The 20,202-nt window shown below is 44.8% G+C and overlaps 1 protein-coding gene across 1 annotated transcript; it reads right to left on the reverse strand.

Moving 5' to 3' along the window:
- Positions 1–3,617: 3,617 nt before the first annotated feature.
- LOC135361964 (cancer/testis antigen family 47 member C1-like) lies at positions 3,618–6,016 on the reverse strand. Its single transcript, XM_064574527.1, has 3 exons — positions 5,717–6,016; positions 4,836–4,968; positions 3,618–3,772 (listed from the first exon to the last, which is right to left on the reverse strand). Exons 1-2 carry the CDS (start codon positions 6,000–6,002, stop codon positions 4,865–4,867), a joined length of 390 nt encoding a protein of 129 aa, XP_064430597.1. The 5' UTR covers positions 6,003–6,016; the 3' UTR covers positions 3,618–3,772; positions 4,836–4,864.
- Between the last annotated feature and the right edge of the window lie 14,186 nt (positions 6,017–20,202).

The raw sequence follows: 20,202 nt of genomic DNA on the forward strand, positions 1-20,202 counted from the left end.
CCTAGGGGTTGTCAGAGAAGAAAAATGATCTTAAGAGATTATGCAGGGCAGGGGCGCCTGGCTGGCTCAGTCGGAAGAGCGTGCGAAGTTTGATCTCGGGGTTTGTGAGTTCGAGCCCCATGTTGGATATAGAGATTACTAAAACACATACACACACACACAGAAACTTCAAAAAAAGAGAGTTCATGTAGGGCAGAAAGGGCCTCCACACAAGTGTGCCTAACCTAGCTGATAGCTTCTAGGTGGGTGTCTGTGTGGGGGAGAAAGTAGTGTTGAAGAGGATGCTTTTATGTGTATAAACACCTGGAGAGCAAAGAGATGAATGGGAGAGAGAATGCACATGGGGGTGAGTAGAGGGGGCAAGATGGTGGTCATACTCCAGCCTGGCCCAGGGACTACATCCGAGTCCCACAGCAAGATGGACTACTGGAACATGCCATTATCAAAAGGAAAGGGCCCCATTGTGCTCAGGTAACAAAGTGTAACATGGAGTGAAGGGAAAGGAGTGACAGATTAGATATTTAACCTGGCTTGCCTGTAACATTTATAAAATTTGCAGGGGTCAGAAAAAGAGTTTGGTTGGGGATCTACATACCCTATGTCTAAATATTTTAAATGTTTAAATCACCAAATACAGCATGTTTTATTTAATGATTTATCTCCTTCCACAACACATGTGACTTCATAATGACCTGAAAGGATTTAGAATTCTCAGACTCCTCTAAGTCCTGCTCCGATGATGTAGGAAGAGCTGCCCCCCACCCCCCCACCCCGTCTCCTAGACCAGGCCCCATCCCGTTTCAGGCACACGACCCCCTCCCCCTGAGGCCTGGGGGCACACACACCGCCAGGTCAGCTCCAAGAGGAGCACGCAGGCCCTAGCAACGGGCTCGGGACGGTTCCGGGGGGCCAGGGACCTGGAGGGTGGGCTGGCAGGGGCACACTCCTCATTCCCGTGGACGGGGCTCCTGGTCCTGTTGGGAGGGGCCTGGCCAGAGGAGGACCAAAGTGGGGCCTGGACGGCAGGAGCTCAGGACGCCGGTCCCTCTGGCTTGGGTCTTAAAGCAATAGTCTTCTACAGCTCGCACGGCGTAAACACTAACCGGAGCCAGTTTGAAGGCCCTCAGATCACACTACCTTGGCCTGCTCTTGCAGTTTAAATAATGGTGCCAAAGAGCCCTCTGCCTTCTATTTCACCGTGTGGTTCTGGCCGTAAGGAATATTACGTGATAATACATTTTAAAATGTCAACACCGGTAACCAAAAACGGAGTTGTGGGAGTGTTAAGTTTACTTCACTGAAGTAATTACAGCCATGAATTACACCTACTTAGGGCTTTGGGAAAGAAAGATAAAACCACAGCCCAGGGATTGGTGGTGGTGGAGTAGGGGAATATACACATGGGAGATTATATACGTGAGAAACCGAGTTGTGCTGCCACAGAGCGTGAGAGAAGGTGTCTCCTGCCCCCAAAGGGGCGCCCAGGAAACCTTAACGAAATGCAGAAATGAAGCCCTCTTGTCTCAAACCCCTGGGCCCTTCCCCTTCCCTGATCCTCTATTCGGGGCAAGTATGACTTTATCGTTTTTTCTTCCTGAAACAGATTCCAGAAATTAAGTGCATTCTCTCCCTTTCTTCTTTTATTTTCATTATTATGAAATAGTTCAGATCGCCACAGGATAGAATACTCTATCAAAATCTGTGGACCCACCACCCAGCTTAAGAAATGTAACATTACAAATACAGCTGAAGGCACTGCGGAGCCCTCCCCAGTAGGATTCCCCTCCCTCTGTTTCCCCAAGAAGTAGCCACCATCCTAAATGAGTTCTTTACCTTTCCCCGCGCACGCTGTCACACATGCTACATTTGCACGCATCTCTCCTGCGCATGTTTTTACCCCAGACATCTGTATCTACAGTCAATACGTGGTGATCATTTTGCATGTTTTTTAGACTTCATACACAGGGTATCCTGTTTGTATCCTTCTGGAAGCAGCTCTTTCCCTTATGCAGCTTTCTGCTGCCATCACCCCCTCTGAGCCGCTCTGTGTCTCAGCCCCCTGTGAGTTCTGGTCTCCTCCCCAGGCCAGCCCTTGCCGTCCTGTCCAGTTTACCTGCAAGTCCCAAGCCAGTGAATGAAGGCTGGTTCTACCACAGGTGAGTCTCCGCTTCTTCCCCTGTGGCTCTTAACCAGCGCTTCTGAGACCTTAGCTGCATCAGCATCCCCTGAAGGGCTTGTTCAAACACAGAGTGCTGGGCTTACCCTCAGAGTTTCTGATTCAGTAGGGCTTGGGTAGAGCCTAAGAATTCCTGGGTGATGCTGATGATGCTGTTGTGGGGACCAAACTTCGAGAACCAACCGCTGCTCTAAATCAGTGTCTGGGCCCAGGCTCAGCAGCACCATCTGGCCTCCAGGCCAGCTGAGCCATCCAGGAGGTTTCCTTCAAAACCATGTTCTAGGGCGCCTGGGTGGCTCAGTCGGTGAAGCGTCTGCCTTCGGCTCAGGTCATGATCCCAGGGTCCTGGGATCGAGCCCCGCATTGGCCCCCTGCTCAGTGGGGAGCCTGCTTCTCCCTCTGCCCTTCCCTCTGCCCCTCCCCCTGCTCGGGCTTTCTCTCTTTCTCAAAAAAATAAATAAAATCTTAAAAAAAAACCCATACTCTAGAGCAGCACTGTCTAATAGACATATAACGCAAGTCACATGTGTAATTTTAAGTTTTCTAGTAGCCACGTTAAAAAGTAAAAAGAGGGGTGCCTGGGTGGCTCAAGCAGTTAAGCATCTGACTCTTGATTTCGGCTCAGGTCACGATCTCAGGGTTATGGGACTGAGCCCCGCGTCAGACTCTGCGCTCAGCACAGAGTCTGCTTGTCCCTCTCTCTCTGCTCCTTACTGCCCCCCGTCAAGTAAATAAATAAAATCTTTTAAAGAAAGTAAAACGAAATGGGAAAAATTAATTTTAATAGTGTATCTTAACTCAATATATTATCGTTTCAACATGTAATCCATATGAAATTACCAGTGAGTTAATGTAACATTTGTATACTTAACAGCACATATCAGATTAGACTAGCCATATTTCATAGCCACGTGTGACTACAGTTACTAATGTCGTGGACAGTGTAGCTCTAAAGACCTGACTTACATCTCTCTCCTTACAAAAAGTGTTTTAAACTTGACATTTTATTTTATTTGGGGCTGTAATAAACTAATTTAAAATAGGCTCACCAAATGGTGGAAAGTGATACCTTTCTTTTTTTTTTTTTTTTTTTAAGATTTTATTTATTTATTTGAGACAGAGAGAATGAGAGAGAGCACATGAGAGGGGGGAGGGTCAGAGGGAGAAGCAGACTCCCTGCCGAGCAGGGAGCCCGATGTGGGACTCGATCCCAGGACTCCAGGATCATGACCTGAGCCGAAGGCAGTCGCTTAACCAACTGAGCCACCCAGGTGCCCTGGAAAGTGATACCTTTCAATGAAGGTACGGTGGGCCAAAACAAAGAGGAAAAAGAGAGATTTGAGTCAAGATAATTTAACTAAGTAAAATCTGCCTACATTCCGGTGTATTAATTTAAAACAAACTTAGTTTTAACTAGAACAAATGCTGTCAAACATATTCGTCAAACGTAAGAGAAGAGTTGTATTTCATTGGATATCACTTTGTGGGTGATGCAGTTTGGAATGACATCAGTGTTAATGAAATTCCCGTGGGCTTCTAAAAAATGAAAAACCTAAAAATAATGAACAACAGATTCTTTCTTCTTTCATCTTCTTGCTGCAGGATGAAATGAGAGAAAATGAACAGTTAGGCAGCACTAACCAGCACCAGTGACTTTCTAACCCTGTGAAAACAGCCCCGCGTACATGGGCTGCGTTTGTTTGCTGCGTCTCAGCAGGCGGGGGACGACACCCTGTCCTCTCGTAACCTGTGCCCTTGTGTGTAGGGCGCTCGGGCAGCGCATGGCTTCAGTTCTGTGATCATACCGACCTTGTCTCCCTCTTGCCCAGCACCGGGGATGCTTCCCCCACCCCCCTGAGAGGCCATTCTGGAATTTACGGAAATCTCTTCACCTTAAAAGCCTCTGCTCATTCCACAGATGATACTCCCTTACTCCCCCGGACCCTCGGTTTCCCGATCTACCATACAAGAATGAGGCTGTGACTATGAAATACACAGCTGTGAGAATGCAAAAATAAATAAATAAATAAATAAAATGTTAATCATTTCAATATATTCAAGGACAAGATAGACCTCAAGACTTAACTGCCAATTCAGTGATAAGTCATAACCATACTATGACTAAGTGTCCTTGGACCATCACATAAAATACCAAAATCTACAGCTGAATATTTAGGTATCCATCATTAAGTGTGGTCCTGCTTGAAATGCTTGACTTTTTGCTATTTGTATGTAATCACCTTCGCAAAGGCTTTGTCTCTCCTACTGAGTACAAGGGGGTACATTTCCATGGCCAAGTAATGAATGCCCAACTAGTGCGCCAGCCGCTTTCACTGCTGCTTCTGCTAACCGTTCTCTAAACAAACACTGGTCTCAGCTGCCGATACATTTACCACCTGTTAGTAGTCTTCCAGGTAGAGGACAAAAGACCTCACAAGAACGAATGAGCAACCATGAAGTATATTTCAGAATATACTATATTTTCTATTAGTAGGCATGTGAGTATTCTATTAATGTTCTAAGCAGGTAAAACTGAATTTTTAAACTAATTTTAAACAAACTTCTTAATTTACTGGGAGAATTGGAAAAAAAAAAAAAGCCTCTCAGTAACAGGTAAATGCCAGGAATGGTGGGGTGATGTGCAAAGCTGTACCGATACCTGGATTTTCCGGGCCTGTTCTCTGGTTTTTAGTCGGGTCCTTCTTGTTTTTTGTTGAACTTGTCTTTTTCTTCCTCCTTTTCGGAATCGCGGGCCTCTTTGTCAGACTTCTCATGCTGATATTGAGTTGTTCCTTTGGTAAAGAATAACACAGACTTTGGAGCGGACATTCACAGGGAAAACCATCCCGCTGCATGATGAATAGTGACACCCAGTGCTCTACCCGCAGGAGAAGCAGGAGGATAGAAGCAACTCAGAAAAGGAGAGGTGGGAAGCTTCCCATGGCTTGATACGACCCCTCCATGGCCCTCACCGTTCTGCCGCTTGATCGCTTACTCTCACGGTGACATTCTTAACAGTCGGTCACCCTGCCACCCTGTGCGGCTGACTATTTCGGGCCCTTCTGAGAAGAAGGGATCAGAATCATCAGGGCCTGCTGCCTTCCGTAAGGTTTCGTCAGAGATTTCTCGCCAAGATGTTGTGCCTCAACGACACAGTCTCTGGTGAAGCTCATTAGCTCCTCCACCCCTGAATATTTCACTTGTACCAGGCGCTCGCGTGTCAGCTCGTAAGGATCGGGGGTGAACGTTCGGAGACAAGTCTTGACAGTTTTACAAGCCACGCACAGAAACGAGGTGTGCCATTGGCTCGCTCTAGTCCTTCCGGCCCCGCCCCCGCCCCGCCCCCCTGCGCGGACAGCCGCCGGGCGCTCAGCGGCCTCAGCCGAGGCTGCCAGCGGGCCTCACGCGTCCTTCTCAAAGCCGTCGGTCCCTAGGGCGTGCGGCTCCCGCTCGGGCCCGCCGCCTTGGCTTTGCGGGAAGCCCGACCCCGGCTTCGGCGCCCGCAGCCCCCGCCCCCCGGGCGCGCCCGGCCCTCCTCACCCTTGGTCGCCTGGCCCTCCTCAGACTTCTCGTCCGGCTCCTCCGCCGTCTCCCAGACGGCCTCCTCCTCGGACGAGCCCCCGGACTCGCTGGCCACGGCCGCTGCTGCCCACGCCGGCGGGGTGGCGGGGGGCGAGGGCGGCCCGCGGGGGCCGTCGGGCGGCCGGGCCCGGGGCCAGACCGTCACGCGGCCGCGCCGGGGCCGCACGAGGATGTGGTTGTTGCAGTAGATGCGGTGCAGCAGCGAGTGCACCAGCTCCATGAACAGGAAGCGGAAGTCCACCATGGGGAACTGGTGGGCGTCCACCAGGAGGTCCACGCCCTCCTCCAGCTGCTCCGCCCCATCCTCCTCCGCCGGCCCGAAGTCCGAGTCGTCGTCCTCGGCCTCGGCGCTCCCGCCCCCCGGGCCGCGGGCCATTCCCAGACCCGGACCCAGCGCAGCCTCCCCGAGGCCTCCCACGGGCCCCGCCACTTCGGCCACCTCAATCCGGGGGAGCCCAGACTCGAGGGCCACCTCCATTCCGGGGGGCCCGGACTCGACGGCCACCTCCATTTGGGGGAGCCCAGACTCGAGGACCACCTCCGTTCCGGGGCTTCCGGACTCAAGGGCCACCTCCATTTGGGGGACCCCGAACTCGAGGACCACCAGCTCCTCCCCGAGGCCTCCCACGGGCCCCACCACTCCGGCCACCTCAATCCAGGGGAGCCCGGACTCGACGGCCACCTCCATTTCGGGGGCCCCGGACTCAAGGACCACCAGCTCCTCCCCAAGGCCTCCCACGGGCCCCGCCACTCCGGCCACCTCAATCCAGGCGAGCCCGGACTCGACGGCCACCTCCATTTGGGGGGGCCCAGACTCGAGGGCCACCTCTATTCCGGGGGGCCCGGACTCGAGGACCACCAGCTCCTCCCCAAGGCCTCCCACGGGCCCCGCTACTCCGGCCACCTCAATCCAGGCGAGCCCGGACTCGAGGGCCACCCCGTTGCCGCCTCCGGCCTCCGGGGCCCACGCCCCCGCCGCACCCACGGGGCTATCCTGGCCACCTGGGGCCCGGGCTGGATCCCCGGAGGCAGACATGGCATTGAGCAGTACCTCACTGGGGTGGCCACCAGGCTGAGGCGACGCCAATGGCAAAGATGGTGGCCACCGAGGGGGCTACCGCAGACCCGAGGCCGTGGGCAGCGGGGCCCGATGCGAGGTGGACGGGGCCGCCAAGGAGCCGGCCACGGAGGGGAGGACAGTCTGTGGCGGTGCCTGAGGAGGCCTCGGGGAGGAGGCGAAGGGAAGGGAAGGGAAGGGGGTGGATGTCAGCAGCGGCCCACCCAGGCCTCGCCTCAGGTGACTGTAGACAGGGCTACAAAGGTCCCCATAGCCTAGTGATGGCGGGCGGGGACAGACGCGTCAACAATGGGCCGCGGCCCCGCTGCTGGACCTCCAGGCTCATTTGTCGAGAAGCGAGGATTGACATGCTCAGCCTCCAATGAGTGGCCAAGGCCCTCAGGTTCTAGGGTTGCTCGTGGTTACCTCCCTGTTCTTCGAGGCCTTAGGGTCCTCCACGATTCTCAGGTCCACACGACTCCTGTCCCTTTAATTTTACCAGTGCCTGAGAAAGTATAGTGGTCCAATATGGAGACCCCTTGGGCCATGTGAATTGCAAAGTGTTCCCCGATTTCCACTTGGTAATGGCTAATGCAACTAGGGACAGAGTCATAAAAATGGTGTATAGCTCAGACTTTAGCAGTAGTAAAAATCTCCCAAGAAGAGAGAAAGAAGTGGGACAATTTAACATGGTTAAAGCTACTTGGAAAAGAATAGACAAAATTGACATGGGTGCAGCCAGAACTGAGTGTTGAAGAAGTGGTGAATGAGAGGAGTTAGAAGGTATACAATGAACCCTGACAAATTTAAGCCTTCAAATAATGAACAAAAAAGAGATACTTCTTTTAAAGGACCAGGTCATCTCCTAAGAGCTAATAAGCCTGACAGACTTTAAAAGAGCAGGCTTCCTGGGATGTTTCTGAGGCAACAGTCCAAGTCTTTTTATTGATTTCAAAATCTACTTAATTGAGACCTCAAGTGTAAGTAATTCTGAAAATTATGCAGAAATTAACTGCTATTTCATACTCATTCTGTTAAAAAATGTTTAAAATACTGGGGCACCCAGGTGGCTCAGTCATTAAGCGTCTGCCTTCGGCTCAGGTGGTGATCCCAGGATCCTGGGATCGAGCCCCACATCGGGCTCCCTGCTGGGCGGGAAGCCTGCTTCTCCCTCTCCCTCTCCCCCTGCTGTGTTCCCTCTCTCACTGTGTCTCTTTCTGTCAAATAAATAAATAAAATCTTAAAAAAAAAAAAAGTTTTATAATACTAAAAATGTCTTTTGAAAAAAACATAGCAAATAATATTTGGATATTTAATACCAATAAATCCTGTCAAGGTGAGGAGGGATGTTTTCCTTTCATCAACACAACAAAATTTTAATGTTTTTATTTTTTATTTTTCCACCACAATAATAGAGCATGGTGCTATCAAAAGTTGTTGGTTCAAAGCTGGAAGGCAATGTAATAAATCTCTAATTTGTAATCCTCACTGTAAAGAGAGCAAAACTGAGGTAGAATCCCAATCTGAGGTCTAGAGTTGGTTTTAACATTTAGCCACTGATGTGATTGTAGGAAAATTATCATTTCTATGCCTCAGTTTATCATTTGTGAAGGGAGAATAATAATTAGCTATCTAACAATGTTGCTCTAAGAATCAAACAAGATAATGGAGTAAATGCTCTTTTTCATACTGTGATATTTTATATACACATAAGGTATTATTATATCAATAATAATCTTTCCGGGGTGCCTGAGTGGCTCAGTTGGTTAAGCAACTGCCTTCGGCTCAGGTCATGATCCTGGAGCCCCAGGATCGAGTCCCGCATCAGGCTCCCTGCTTGGCAGGGAGTCTGCTTCTCCCTCTGACCCTCCCCCGTCTCATGCTCTCTTTCTCTATCTCATTCTCTCTCTCAAATAAATAAATAAAATCTTTAAAATAATAATAATAATAATCTTTCCATTCTTGAATTACTGGAGAGAAGCTATTGAGTAGTTTCTCAGGCCTTCAGAGAGAATCATCTAATTTGGTTTTGGAGGAATCCGTTGTTCCCAGCTAATGCACTTACACACTTCCTCCCTGGCTGAGTTCATACCCTGGCTTTAGTAAAGATGTGAGTGAAAGAGGTAGATGGAATGAGACGGGATTATATTTAGGATATTAACCATTTGTTGAAAATATGTTCTTAGTTTGATTTTGTCTTCTAAGTTGGTTAATATTTCTAAGTATGTAGTTTTTCATTTTTATGTTACAAAATCTAATAATATTATTTTCATGGTTTTAACATCATAAATTTGCAAATCTTTTCTCATCCAGAGATAAATTTTATATTTTCTTCCTTTTGGAGGTCTTTTTAATGTTTACATTTAACTCCATAATCCATTTGGAATTAATACTGACACATAGTATAAGATTAAAATATCAGTTATCTTTAATTTTAAACAGCTCACCTATAGCACCTTTTGTTGAGTAATTACTCCCCTCTATAATGATGTGTGGCCATGTATCCTTTAGCACTTTCCATAAACGTAGAAGAGATGCAAGAGAAAATGCATATTCTTCCAAAATTTTAGAGCTGGAAAGGCCTTTAGATATTGAAGCTAAGTCCATTCTTTTTTAAATGCGGAAACTAAGGCCCAGAGCAGCTAACTAGCTTCCCCAAGGTCATGCAACTTAATGGAGGAGCCAGGACTAAAACCAGTCTCCTGACCTTCAATTTGAAGTTGAAATAGGCCTACTTCTTATATGTGCTGTTTCAGGAGAAACTTGACAGCAGAAGGTTAATTAACCAGGCACAAAGTAAATGACCAAGAGTTGAGGCTCTCTGAAAGTTCCAGACCAGCACTCTTGATCTCTAGTCAATAAGCAAGTAATTACTAAACAGCTACATATAATGTCCCATGTAAGACCTTGCCAAGGATGGAGAAGCAAGGGCCATCATCTCTGGTGGCATATCATAGTCTAGTTGGGAGAAAGGACTGAATGTTTGAAAAAAAAAAGAGCAGCCCCTGATATTCAGAGCTGGACTGGGACCCATGCTAGGCCATTTTATTCTCCTATTGGACATAAACAATGTCATAGAACACCAACATCAGACAAGGGCACTCAGCGACCATGATGAAAGGAGACAAAACAAGGCCACTTTGTAATTTTACTTAAGCAGGGACAAAAACAAGGTCACAAAATACTGAACATCTTCCTCTCTTGGCTAAAATGAGTGTCTACCACTTCTTTACCAATTATAATTTTATCCTGATTCTAGTCTCCCCTCCCTATAGATAAAATTTTTTGAAATACCCATCATAGAACTGTCTCTACTTTGTAATAGCATCTAATCTGGAGCAAACCCGTTTCCTTCAAAACTTCCCAAAATAATCAAACCCAAACCCAATGCTTATAATAGGTTCTTTACCCAACTTGTTCAACTACTGGTATGTTCCTTTGGTCTTAGGCTGGAGGATATTGACGATGTAAAACATTTCTGTCTTTACACTTATATGTTGACTCAGCCAAGTGAGTCAGGAGGCCTCACAGTTGTGGGCTTTTCTCAGAAAAGGCTTCCCAGAGGAGGGAGGACTTGGATTCAAAAGATGGGCATGATGTCCTGACTGAGAAGGACAGTACAGGCAGGACATGATCTCCACATGGCCCTCGTTGAAAGGCACTCACAACCTCGGAGGGTTCCGGGCTATAAGAAGAGCCTGAGCCTCGGGGTACGGGAAAGGAAACAGATGTTGCTCCTGGCCAGGGGGCAGACCTAGATGACCTTCCATGTGACCGAAGCGCCGAGGTGAGGAGGGTGCCGAATAGGACACTCCCATTTCCTACCACATGCTCTGACCAGGGCTGCCCCCACTCTTCCTTAGCAAAACAAAGCTCCCGGGTAGATGGTTTTTCATATGAAACCAGAGTATTTCTGCTTTCTTTACCTCCTTCCTGTCTCTATCCATTCTTTTTTCAAAACTTTCAACAGGATCATCACTATTCACTTTAGAGAAGATAGCATGTTACCCAAAACAAAAACAACACAAAACAAAAACCATACAGGTGTCTTCCCAGGTCGTGAAAAGCTGGGCTGTCCACTTGAAGCTACAGGACAAACACTCCAGACCCTAGTTATTCAGTCCTTCACTGAGCGAGTATTAAGTACCTACTGTCTACCTGGAATTATGTTAGGGGCTGGGGACTCACAGGTACCTAAGACCCATGGCTTGTCCTAGTTCATGGTCTAGAGGGTTAGACAGATACTTGAACAATGATGACACAGGGTGTCAAATGCTATAACAGGGATTGGCATGAAGTGGGAGCATGGGAGAGAAAATGATTAGTTGGCAGGGGAGGAGAGGTGAAGGAAGTGGGTTGGTGCCTGGGAAGGTGCTCAAGAGGAGTCATTTCAGGTGGGTCCTAAAACTAGGAGTTCAATTGGCACTAAAGGTGGGTGGGAGGGAGGTTAGTGAAGGTAAAGGAAACAGCATGAGCAGTGGCAGAGATAGGGAATGAAAATGGCTGGAGCACTGGGCAGAACGGCAGATGGGCCTTTAAAGCTAAGATGTGGGAGTGGGGGACAGGGCTGGGTGGCTCAGTCAGTTGAGTACCGGACTCTTGGTTTCAGCTCAGGTCATGATCTCTGGGTCATGGGATTGAGCCCCACATCAGTCTTCTAAGCTGAGCACAGTGTCTGCTTGAGATTCTCTCTCCTCTTCCTTTGCCCCTTCCCCTGCTCGCACTCTCCCTCTCCCTCTCAGTTAAAAAAAAAAAAAAAAAAAAGCTGAGTGCGGGCCATGAATGCTTCAGTAAGGAGTTTGCCCTTTGTCCTGAAAAGTAGGTCTTCTGCTTCTCAAACAATCACTGAGATGGTAGCAGAATTCGCAGAATAATTTGTGGTGCATTTAGGAACAATTAGAGCCAAGAAAAGGTCTGCTAAGGCCCTTCAAGTCTTTCCAGCAAGTTTTAGTGTCCACACTTTTTCTCTTTGTAAAAATAACACATATTCTTTGTATAATAGATAAAAAAAATAGATAAGCCAAAACAAGGAAGCGAAAATCACACATATCATGGGGCACCTGGGTGGCTCAGTTGGTTGAGTGTCTGACTCTTGGTTTCAGCTCGGGTCATGATCTCAGGGGCATGAGATCAAGCCCCGCATCAGGCTCCCTGCTCTGAGGAAATCCTGCTTCTCCCTTTGCCTCTGCCACTCCCCCTGCTTGTGTTTTCTCTCTCTAGCTCTCTCTCTGACAAATAAATAAAATCTTTAAAAAAAATTATAAGATAATAAGACCATAGATAAATGAGCAAAGGACATGGATAGATAAATCATAGATAAGCACAAATGATTTTTAAACATATGGACAAATGACTTTTGAGCATTTGGACATATGCTCAAATTCAATGCAAATTAAAATTATATTGTAATGATAATCACTAGCATTTAGTAAGTGCTCATTATAGGTTGGGCACTATTTTAAGCACTTACATAGATTATCTTATTTACTCCTTGCAACAAACTTATGATGTGACTACTATTATTATCCATCTTTTGCAAATTAGGAAACCAAAACATACAGAGGTTTAGCAACTTTCCCAAGGATACATAGTCAGTAAGGGGCAGAGCCTGAATTAAGAAAATACAATAATAAAATAATCTCCTTAACCAGAAATAATCACTCTGATATTTGGTATATAATTCAGTTTAATTTTTTCAGGTTGGTAAGAAACTATAATTCTTAACTCTCCTCTTTGACTAGAGATTTCCACTCTAAATAGGAGTTGGCTGTTGATTGCAAATAAAGGTTCTTTATCATATTAAGAAAGTTTCCTGTTCCTCTATTATTAACAGCTGTGTGGCTTAGGGTAGGTTGTCTCTCTGGTCTTCAGTTTCATTTCTTGAAGGTAATAGTTACCATCTCATAGGATTTTTGTGAATGTTCAATGTGATAATATAAAATGACCATTATCAGAATTAAGGGTTATTAGTGAGGTTTGTCAAGGTTTCCTCACTTTCTTTCTTTTTTTTTTTTTAAGATTTATTTGACAGAGAGAGACACAGCGAGAGAGGGAACACAAGCAGGGGGAGTGGGAGAGGGAGAAGCAGGCTTCCTGCTGAACAGGGAGCCCGATGCGGGGGCTCCATGCGGGGCTCAATGCGGGGCTCGATTCCGGGACCCTGGAATCATGACCTGAGCCCAAGGCAAAGGCTTAACGACTGAGCCACCCAGGCTCCCCAAGGTTTCCTCACTTTCTAAGCATGCAGTTATTTCAGAGGAAGCAGAATATTAATTTAGTCCTCTTGTCCACCTTCAACCACTAAATGCTTGCTGTCTGGATAGAAGAAATTACTAGAAATGCATGCCTGCAGATCCCCCCCCCCATTTTTATGATCTTAGTCATTCTCATGGGAATTTTCCTCCCAGGTTATCCCATGACTGCCTCCTTCTTAGAATTCAGGTTTTAGTCAAAGAGCACTCACAGGGGATCCTCCCTGATCACCCTAAGTAAAGCTGTCATTCGCTGCCACCCCAGTCACTGTCATATCTCTATTCTGTTCTATTTTTTCATAGCTTAGAAATTTTCCCATTTAATTACTTTTTATCTTTGTTGTTATAATCCCTATCCCCATTACCCCCTGTTGTATCCCCACCACAGAGGCAGGGCTTATTGTCTGTTTTCTTCACTATGTCCCCCAAACACCTAGAACAATGCCTGGAACATAGTAAATACTCAAACATTTATTAAATGACTACACTCGTCCCCACTTTTCCACAGTTTGAGCTACCCATGGTCAAGTGCAGTCCAGAAGCAGATGATCCTCCTTCTGGTATGTCAGGTCAATAGTAGCCTGATGCTATGTTGCAATGCCTATGTCATTCCCCTCACTTTATCTCATCAGGTAGGCATTTTATCATCTCCCATCATTACAAGAAGAAGGGTGAGTATAAGATGTTAAGATATTTTGAGAGAGAGACCACATTCACATAACTATTACAGTATTGTTATAATTGTTCTATTTTATTATTAGCTATTGTTGCTAATCTCTTATTTTGCCTAATTTATAAATTAAACTTTATCATAGGTATGTATGTATAGGAAAAAAACATAGTATATGTAGGGCTTGATACTATCTGTGGTTTCAGGCAGCCGCTGGAGGACTTGGAATGTACCCGACACAGATGGGGGGACTATTGTATAAGCAACTTGCTTTCTCTATATTGGTTGATTATACAAGGTACAAAACCAAATGTTAGTGGGTTGTAGATTTACATTTATGAATTGGGCGAGCCCCCGATAGGTTAGTGAGATTAAAATTGGGCCTGGAATTTCTGTAAAGTGTTGGTAATTTCCCGATACCAATATATCCCATATCACCAGAGGGTATAATTATCTTTAGATTGAGGGGGCAACTTCATAGGGAAAATGTCTTAATTTAACAGTTGAAAGCATGTGGAAGATTGCAGAGGATTACACCATTGTTAAAGTTTGTTTGCTTTGTGGTTAACTCACAATAAATTACAACTTTTGGAGGTCAGAGAGGTCACATGCTCAGAAGTCAACTTGCTGTCTCTTTACATGGTGTAAGTTAAAATCTTCCAAAACTTTCTTCCCCTGCTTTCCCACAGGGTTTGAAATTCCCCACCTTGGCATCATTTCTTAGGCACTTTCAGAGACAAGTACATTGTAACTTAAAATGATATCACAACCTACTGAAAGTATCATTAATCAAACATTATTTAAGGCAGGGTCTGGAGGAAGTAGAATAGAAGTTCTGAGAGAGGAGGCAAGGAGTAGAGGAATGAAGAAAACATCTGGAGCATGGGGTCCTCCCAGGGGAGGAAGGTCAATATGGAGAATGACAGTGAGTAATCCTGATTTTAGGTGCCTGGAGGTAGTGGTGAGGTTGGAGAGGACAGAGGTCACTGCCTGAGAATGAAGGACATTGGAAAAAGAGGCAAAGGAACTAGAGAAGCAAATGTCCCATTTTTTATAGCTTTGCCTAAGACTAACTTCTCTCTGGAGGGGCTTGGTACTTTAGGACAAAATGAGTAAGACCCTTTGAGGTTCCAACTAGTGAGGAGCTCACAGTTCAGGGACGCGTACGTAAAACAGATGATGAAGTATGCTACTGTAACATAGGGAAGAGAAAGTTATTAATGCCATCCAGGTAAGGTATCTAAGTAACCTTAACTGAATGTAGAAACAAGACCTCCTCACCAAACTCATGGGCCACCTTCCTTTCTCGGATCAACTACCCTTTCACCCACCTTCTTATCTAGATTCTAGAGATTAGGCCCATTTACTACTTAAAGTCACACATAAAACTATAGCAATACTGATATGAACTTCCTCAGGGCCCATGTAACCGCTCTCTAGCTTTAGAAATAAAGCAGTAGAAATGGAGTTGAACCTCTGCATATCTTTTCCTCAAGTAGTAACCAGTATCATGAATTTGGTGTTTCATTCCCATGTGCATTTTTTCTTTGCCTTCATTTACTGGAGTGAAACATGTGTTGTTAAATACACACGTTTATCCCAAAGTATGTAGTATTTTTTGCATATTATAAAATTTTATATAAGTGGCATCACAGTATTTGTATTCTTCTGCAACTAGCTTTGTGCCTTACTCTTTTCTCCACTACCACCACCTAGTCATTACCCTCAGGGCGGTATGTGGTTCAGGATCCAGTAAACTCCACTCTTACCCCCCAGCCCAGTCCTTGCTGACCTGTTCAGTTTACCGGCAACATTTTCCAGCCAGTGGATTAAGTAAGGTTGGTTTTACCTTAGGTGAAGGTCCCCTTCTCCTGTTGTCTTGTGCCAAAATACAGACCCAGATCATCACGTTGGGAAGCCACACTTTGAAAACCACTGCTCTAGAGCATCTTTTTCCCTGGATATTTTAGCCTCCCTTCCACAAAATAGTCTGATACAAACTTACCAAAAGGCGAAAAGATAGCATTCCTAGTAGGTAGAGTGGTTCAAAAACTGTTCTATTAACAGTTTAAATGTACTTCATGACAAAGTATAAAATGAAAACAAGACTTTATTAACACTTCACTGATTAATCACCAGACTGTGACTAAGTTTCTTTTAATTTAACAGTCATACAGAAATCCTCAAACAAGGGGCACTTGGGCAACTCAGTTTGTTAAGTGTCTGACTCCTGATCTCAGCTCAGATCTTTTTCTTTTTTTTTTTTAAGATTTTTTAAAATTTATTTGACAAAGAGCGACACAGTGAGAGAGGGAACACAAGCGGGGGGGTGGGAAAGGGAGAAGCAGGCTTCCCGAGGAGCAGGGAGCAGGATGCGGTGCTCGATTCCAGGACCTCGAGATCATGACCTGAGCCCAAGGCAGACGCTTAACGACTGAGCCACCCAGGCGCCCCTCAGCTTAGGTCTTGATCTCAGGGTCAAGAGTTCAAGTGCCCACCATGCAGCCTACTTAAAAAATAAAATAAAATATATCTCTTTTAAAAAAAACCTCAAAAAGCTAATAGTTATTGAATATGGTCTAACTGGAACCCTTTACCACACCCATGGTCAGGTTAAAAGGGCATCATTTACTAGTTAGTACAAGAGACTACATTTCCACTATGTAAGGAGGAAGGCACAAGCCATGTGAGCTGGCTTGAAAACTACTTCAGTTGGTTTCTCAGGAAGGTTTTCTAAACCACTTTTGGTCTACATTAACTATTTGGATATTTTACAGCTGTACTCTTACAGCTATGACAAAAGGACTTCACAAGAACCAAACTATGGAAGTACATAGAGTACAGTGAATTCTGTATCTGGCATAAAAGTAGGGGACAATTGAAATTCTAAGAAGAAAACGCTGGTTTTAAAACCTTTATAAAGCTTCTTATTTAGCTACCCAGAAAATTTTTTTAAATGAAGCTCTAAGCAATTCAGAGGATGTTTAGGCTATCCTTTAATGATATATAGCATACCCGGCTCACTGCTACTTGCACTCTGCAAAGTAGAGTCTATTTTAGGGTTCTCCTTCTACATCTGGTTAATCTTTTTCTTCTTCTTTTCACCTGGTTCTTCCCCTTTGTCATAGTCATCATCATTCTATGTGCTTGGTCCTGCCAAGTATAATACTGATCTTGGGACTGGATGCTCATGGAAAAAGAACCACAGTTGAAGATCTTCAGGAATCATAGCTGTAATAACCCTACTTAGCATTCCAAGCTGGGCATTTCAGGACTCCAAAAGTAATTGAAGAATGAGTCTTTGGAAGTTGTTTTGTTTTTTTGTCTCTCTCTAAAATAAGTAAATAATGAAATAAATAAATAAAATCTTAAAAAAAAGGGATCAGAATCATCTGGATATGACCTCATTATATATGTTTTAGACAACACCTCATTTGAGAAATATTCATTGGGCTCAAAGAAATTCTGTGAAACTCATAGCTCACCAGCATTGGAGAACTTGAGCAAAGTCTCTCTCAGGTGCTCTAAAATAGGATCATTGGGTTTCTGAACCACATTTCTGAGCAACTCTGTGTTCTTTAAAATTTTCACACCAAAATAAAGAATTTTTTAGGGCAGACGTTACTTTCAGACGTTTTCTCAAGTTTTGTCTTCTTTTTTTATTTCCTTCACTGTCTCCTCAGTACCTGGTTTCCACTTATTTTCATTTCCTGTAGGCTCATAAGATGATTTGTATCTCTTATCAGAGGTTGATAGGGACAGGCATATTTTCTCTCAGTACCATGAATTACTTTATGATGATGTTTAGATCTCATTTTTGCCTGTTCTATCTGGAGTTTTCTGACGGTAGTAAGTCACTGCTTAACAACATTAGGCAAGTCCTGAAAGAGGTTTACACATGCTCCAACTGAATCTATCACATTTTTCTTGGGAAGCTACCTTGGCTGGAGGAATTTGTCTCATCTCTATGGTTGATTTCTTCCTTCCAGCCCTCAATCACGAGGGGGCCGGCCGCTCTTGTTGTACCTTGTGATGCCAGCACCACAGCCTCCCTGGCAGAAAAGAGCCTCCTGAGCAGAGCTTGAGGGTCCTTTGCTTTCCCATCTCTCGGCATTCAGAAACAGTCCTCTCATTTGGTTGTGGAACAGTCATCCGGTTATTAGGTCTATGAACTTAAGCATTTCCCCACTAGCTACTAAGAGTTTATACCCTTCCTTCCCTTTTGTCAAAGACTGAACGAGGTAGATGCTGTCAAATTGAGGGTAAGACATAAACCATTTGTTCTTTTTGTTGTGTTTTTCTCATTTTGCATTTGCCTCTTATGTTTGTTAATATTTCTAAGTATATCGGTTTCCCTTTTCTGTGTAGAAGGTTCCCAGTGTTTTCCTTTTTTTTCCGTATTCTTCCATTTCTTCCATACTCTTTCAAATTATAAAATTCTTTACCACCTGATGACAACATCATTGAAGCATATATTTTCTTCTCATTTTTGTGCTGCGAATTTTTACCATGTACACCCTTTACCCATCTAGAGTCATTTTGGCACATGATACGAAGTTTGGGTCATGGTTGGCTTTTTTTTCCCTTAGCAGCTAACCTAGCATCATTTGTTGAGTAAACCCTTTCCATTCCCTTGACGTGTGTCTGTGGATTCTTTAGAACTTTTTGGGAATGTAGAGTAGGTGGGAGAGAGATTTGTATCCAAGTCCAGTTTTTACAAAAGCTTTATTTATTTGAGAGAGAGAGCTGGGGGAGGGGCAGAGGGGAGAGGGAAAGGAGAATCTCGAGCAGACTCCCTACTGAGCATGTAGCTGGATGCAGAGCTTGATCTCACAACCCTGAGATCAGGACCTGAGGAGAAACCAAGAGTGGGACACTTAACTGAATGAGTCACCCAGGTGCCCCCGCAACCCATTTATTTTATTTATTTATTTTTTTAAAGTTTTATTTATTTGGGTAATCTCTACACCCAACTTGGGGCTCAGACTCACAACCCTGAGATCAAGAATTACAAGCTCTTCCAATTGAGCTAGACAGATACCTCAAGTCCTTTTTTTTTTAAATGGGGAAGTTGAGGCCAAGAGCAGCTAACTGGTTTTCTTTTTTTAAAATTTTTTTTTTTTTTTTTTTAGATTTTATTTATTTGAGAGAGAGAGACAGAGATAGTGAGAGAGCACAAGTGGGGAGGAGAGGGAGAAGCAGGCTTCCCACAGAGCAGGGAGCCCGATGCGGGCTCGATCCCAGGACCCTGGGACCATGACCTGAGCCGAAGGCAGACGCTCAACCGACTGAGCCACCCAGGCGCCCTAACTGGTTTTCTTAAGGGTATGCTAGTTAATGGAGAAGCCATGACTAAAACCAAGATTGCTGAGTTCTAATCTGAATTTGAGGTAGGTCTGCTTCTTGTCTAGCTAAATTTAATGGTGGAAATTGACTAATGTCTCATCATTTTTTGTCATATGGAAATATAACTCATATTATTTAATCTATTATTTCAAGATATGCTAACAACCATATTTTTAATGAGAAATCTCCTGAATTTTAAATTATTAGTTGGGCCAAATAAAATATGCTCTGAGCCCACATGTGAACAGAGGTTGCTAATTTTGGACCTTTTTCAAAAAGTATTTTTAGCACTGGCATGGGACTTGTAGCCTGACTTCTGTTCTAGCTATCCAGAACATGGATCATCTAGCTCGTGTCAAAAGAAAAGCATTTTCTTATTTTTTTTCTTTCTCTTCTCCAGATAACCCAGCAGAGCAATTTGTATTAGTGTTCTTGTAAGAGACCAGTTGAATTAGTTTTCTGAATTAGTTTATGGCATTAATGCCATTTCTTTTTTTTTTTTTTAAGATTTTATTTATTTATTTGAGAGAGAGAATGAGATAGAGAGCATGAGAGGGGGGAGGGTCAGAGAGAGAGGCAGACTCCCTGCTGAGCAGGGATCCCGACGTGGGACTCAATCCCAGGACTCCAGGATCATGACCTGAGCCGAAGGCAGTCGCTTAACCAACTGAGCCACCCAGGCGCCCTACATTAATGCCATTTCTGATAGTTCCCTGATTTTATTGACTTGATTTGTAATCTAGGGTTGGACTACATGGCAGGGTACCCTTATTATGGTTCCCGGAGTGATGAAAATCCAAGGCCCATAATTGATTTAGTGCAATGAAAGAGATTCAAGTGTGCAGGAGTTTAAGGGCAACCAGGGTAGTAATTGCATGCTAGTGCCTCTTCCTTTCCTCTAGCCTTATCTTAACTCAGAAACAGCCCCAGCAGAACTTGCAATCTTCAGCCTTACCTGTAACACTTTTATAAAAATATTTTGAATCTTTGGCTTCTGCCTGAATTACTGTTGGCTGACAAATGTGCTATTGATATTTAGACATTGGGCCATTGATGCACTGTTTAATTAGGGAAGTGATACCTGACAGAGGACTAAGAGATTTTATAATAGGGAGCATAA

The sequence above is a fragment of the Mirounga angustirostris genome, unplaced genomic scaffold (genome assembly GCF_029215605.1).
Source record: "Mirounga angustirostris isolate CCGP_5_RB_7025 unplaced genomic scaffold, mMirAng1.0.hap1 SCAF_11, whole genome shotgun sequence".
Lineage (NCBI taxonomy): Eukaryota > Metazoa > Chordata > Mammalia > Carnivora > Phocidae > Mirounga > Mirounga angustirostris.

Bases quoted from the DNA above. Each gene is read 5' to 3' on its own strand.
- LOC135361964 (XM_064574527.1), bottom strand. From the start codon at position 6,002: ATGGTGGACTTCCGCTTCCTGTTCATGGAGCTGGTGCACTCGCTGCTG. The intron at 4,969-5,716 runs GTGAGGAGGGCC...TCTTTACCAAAG, and splicing joins GGAGGGCCAGGCGACCAAGG to GAACAACTCAATATCAGCAT.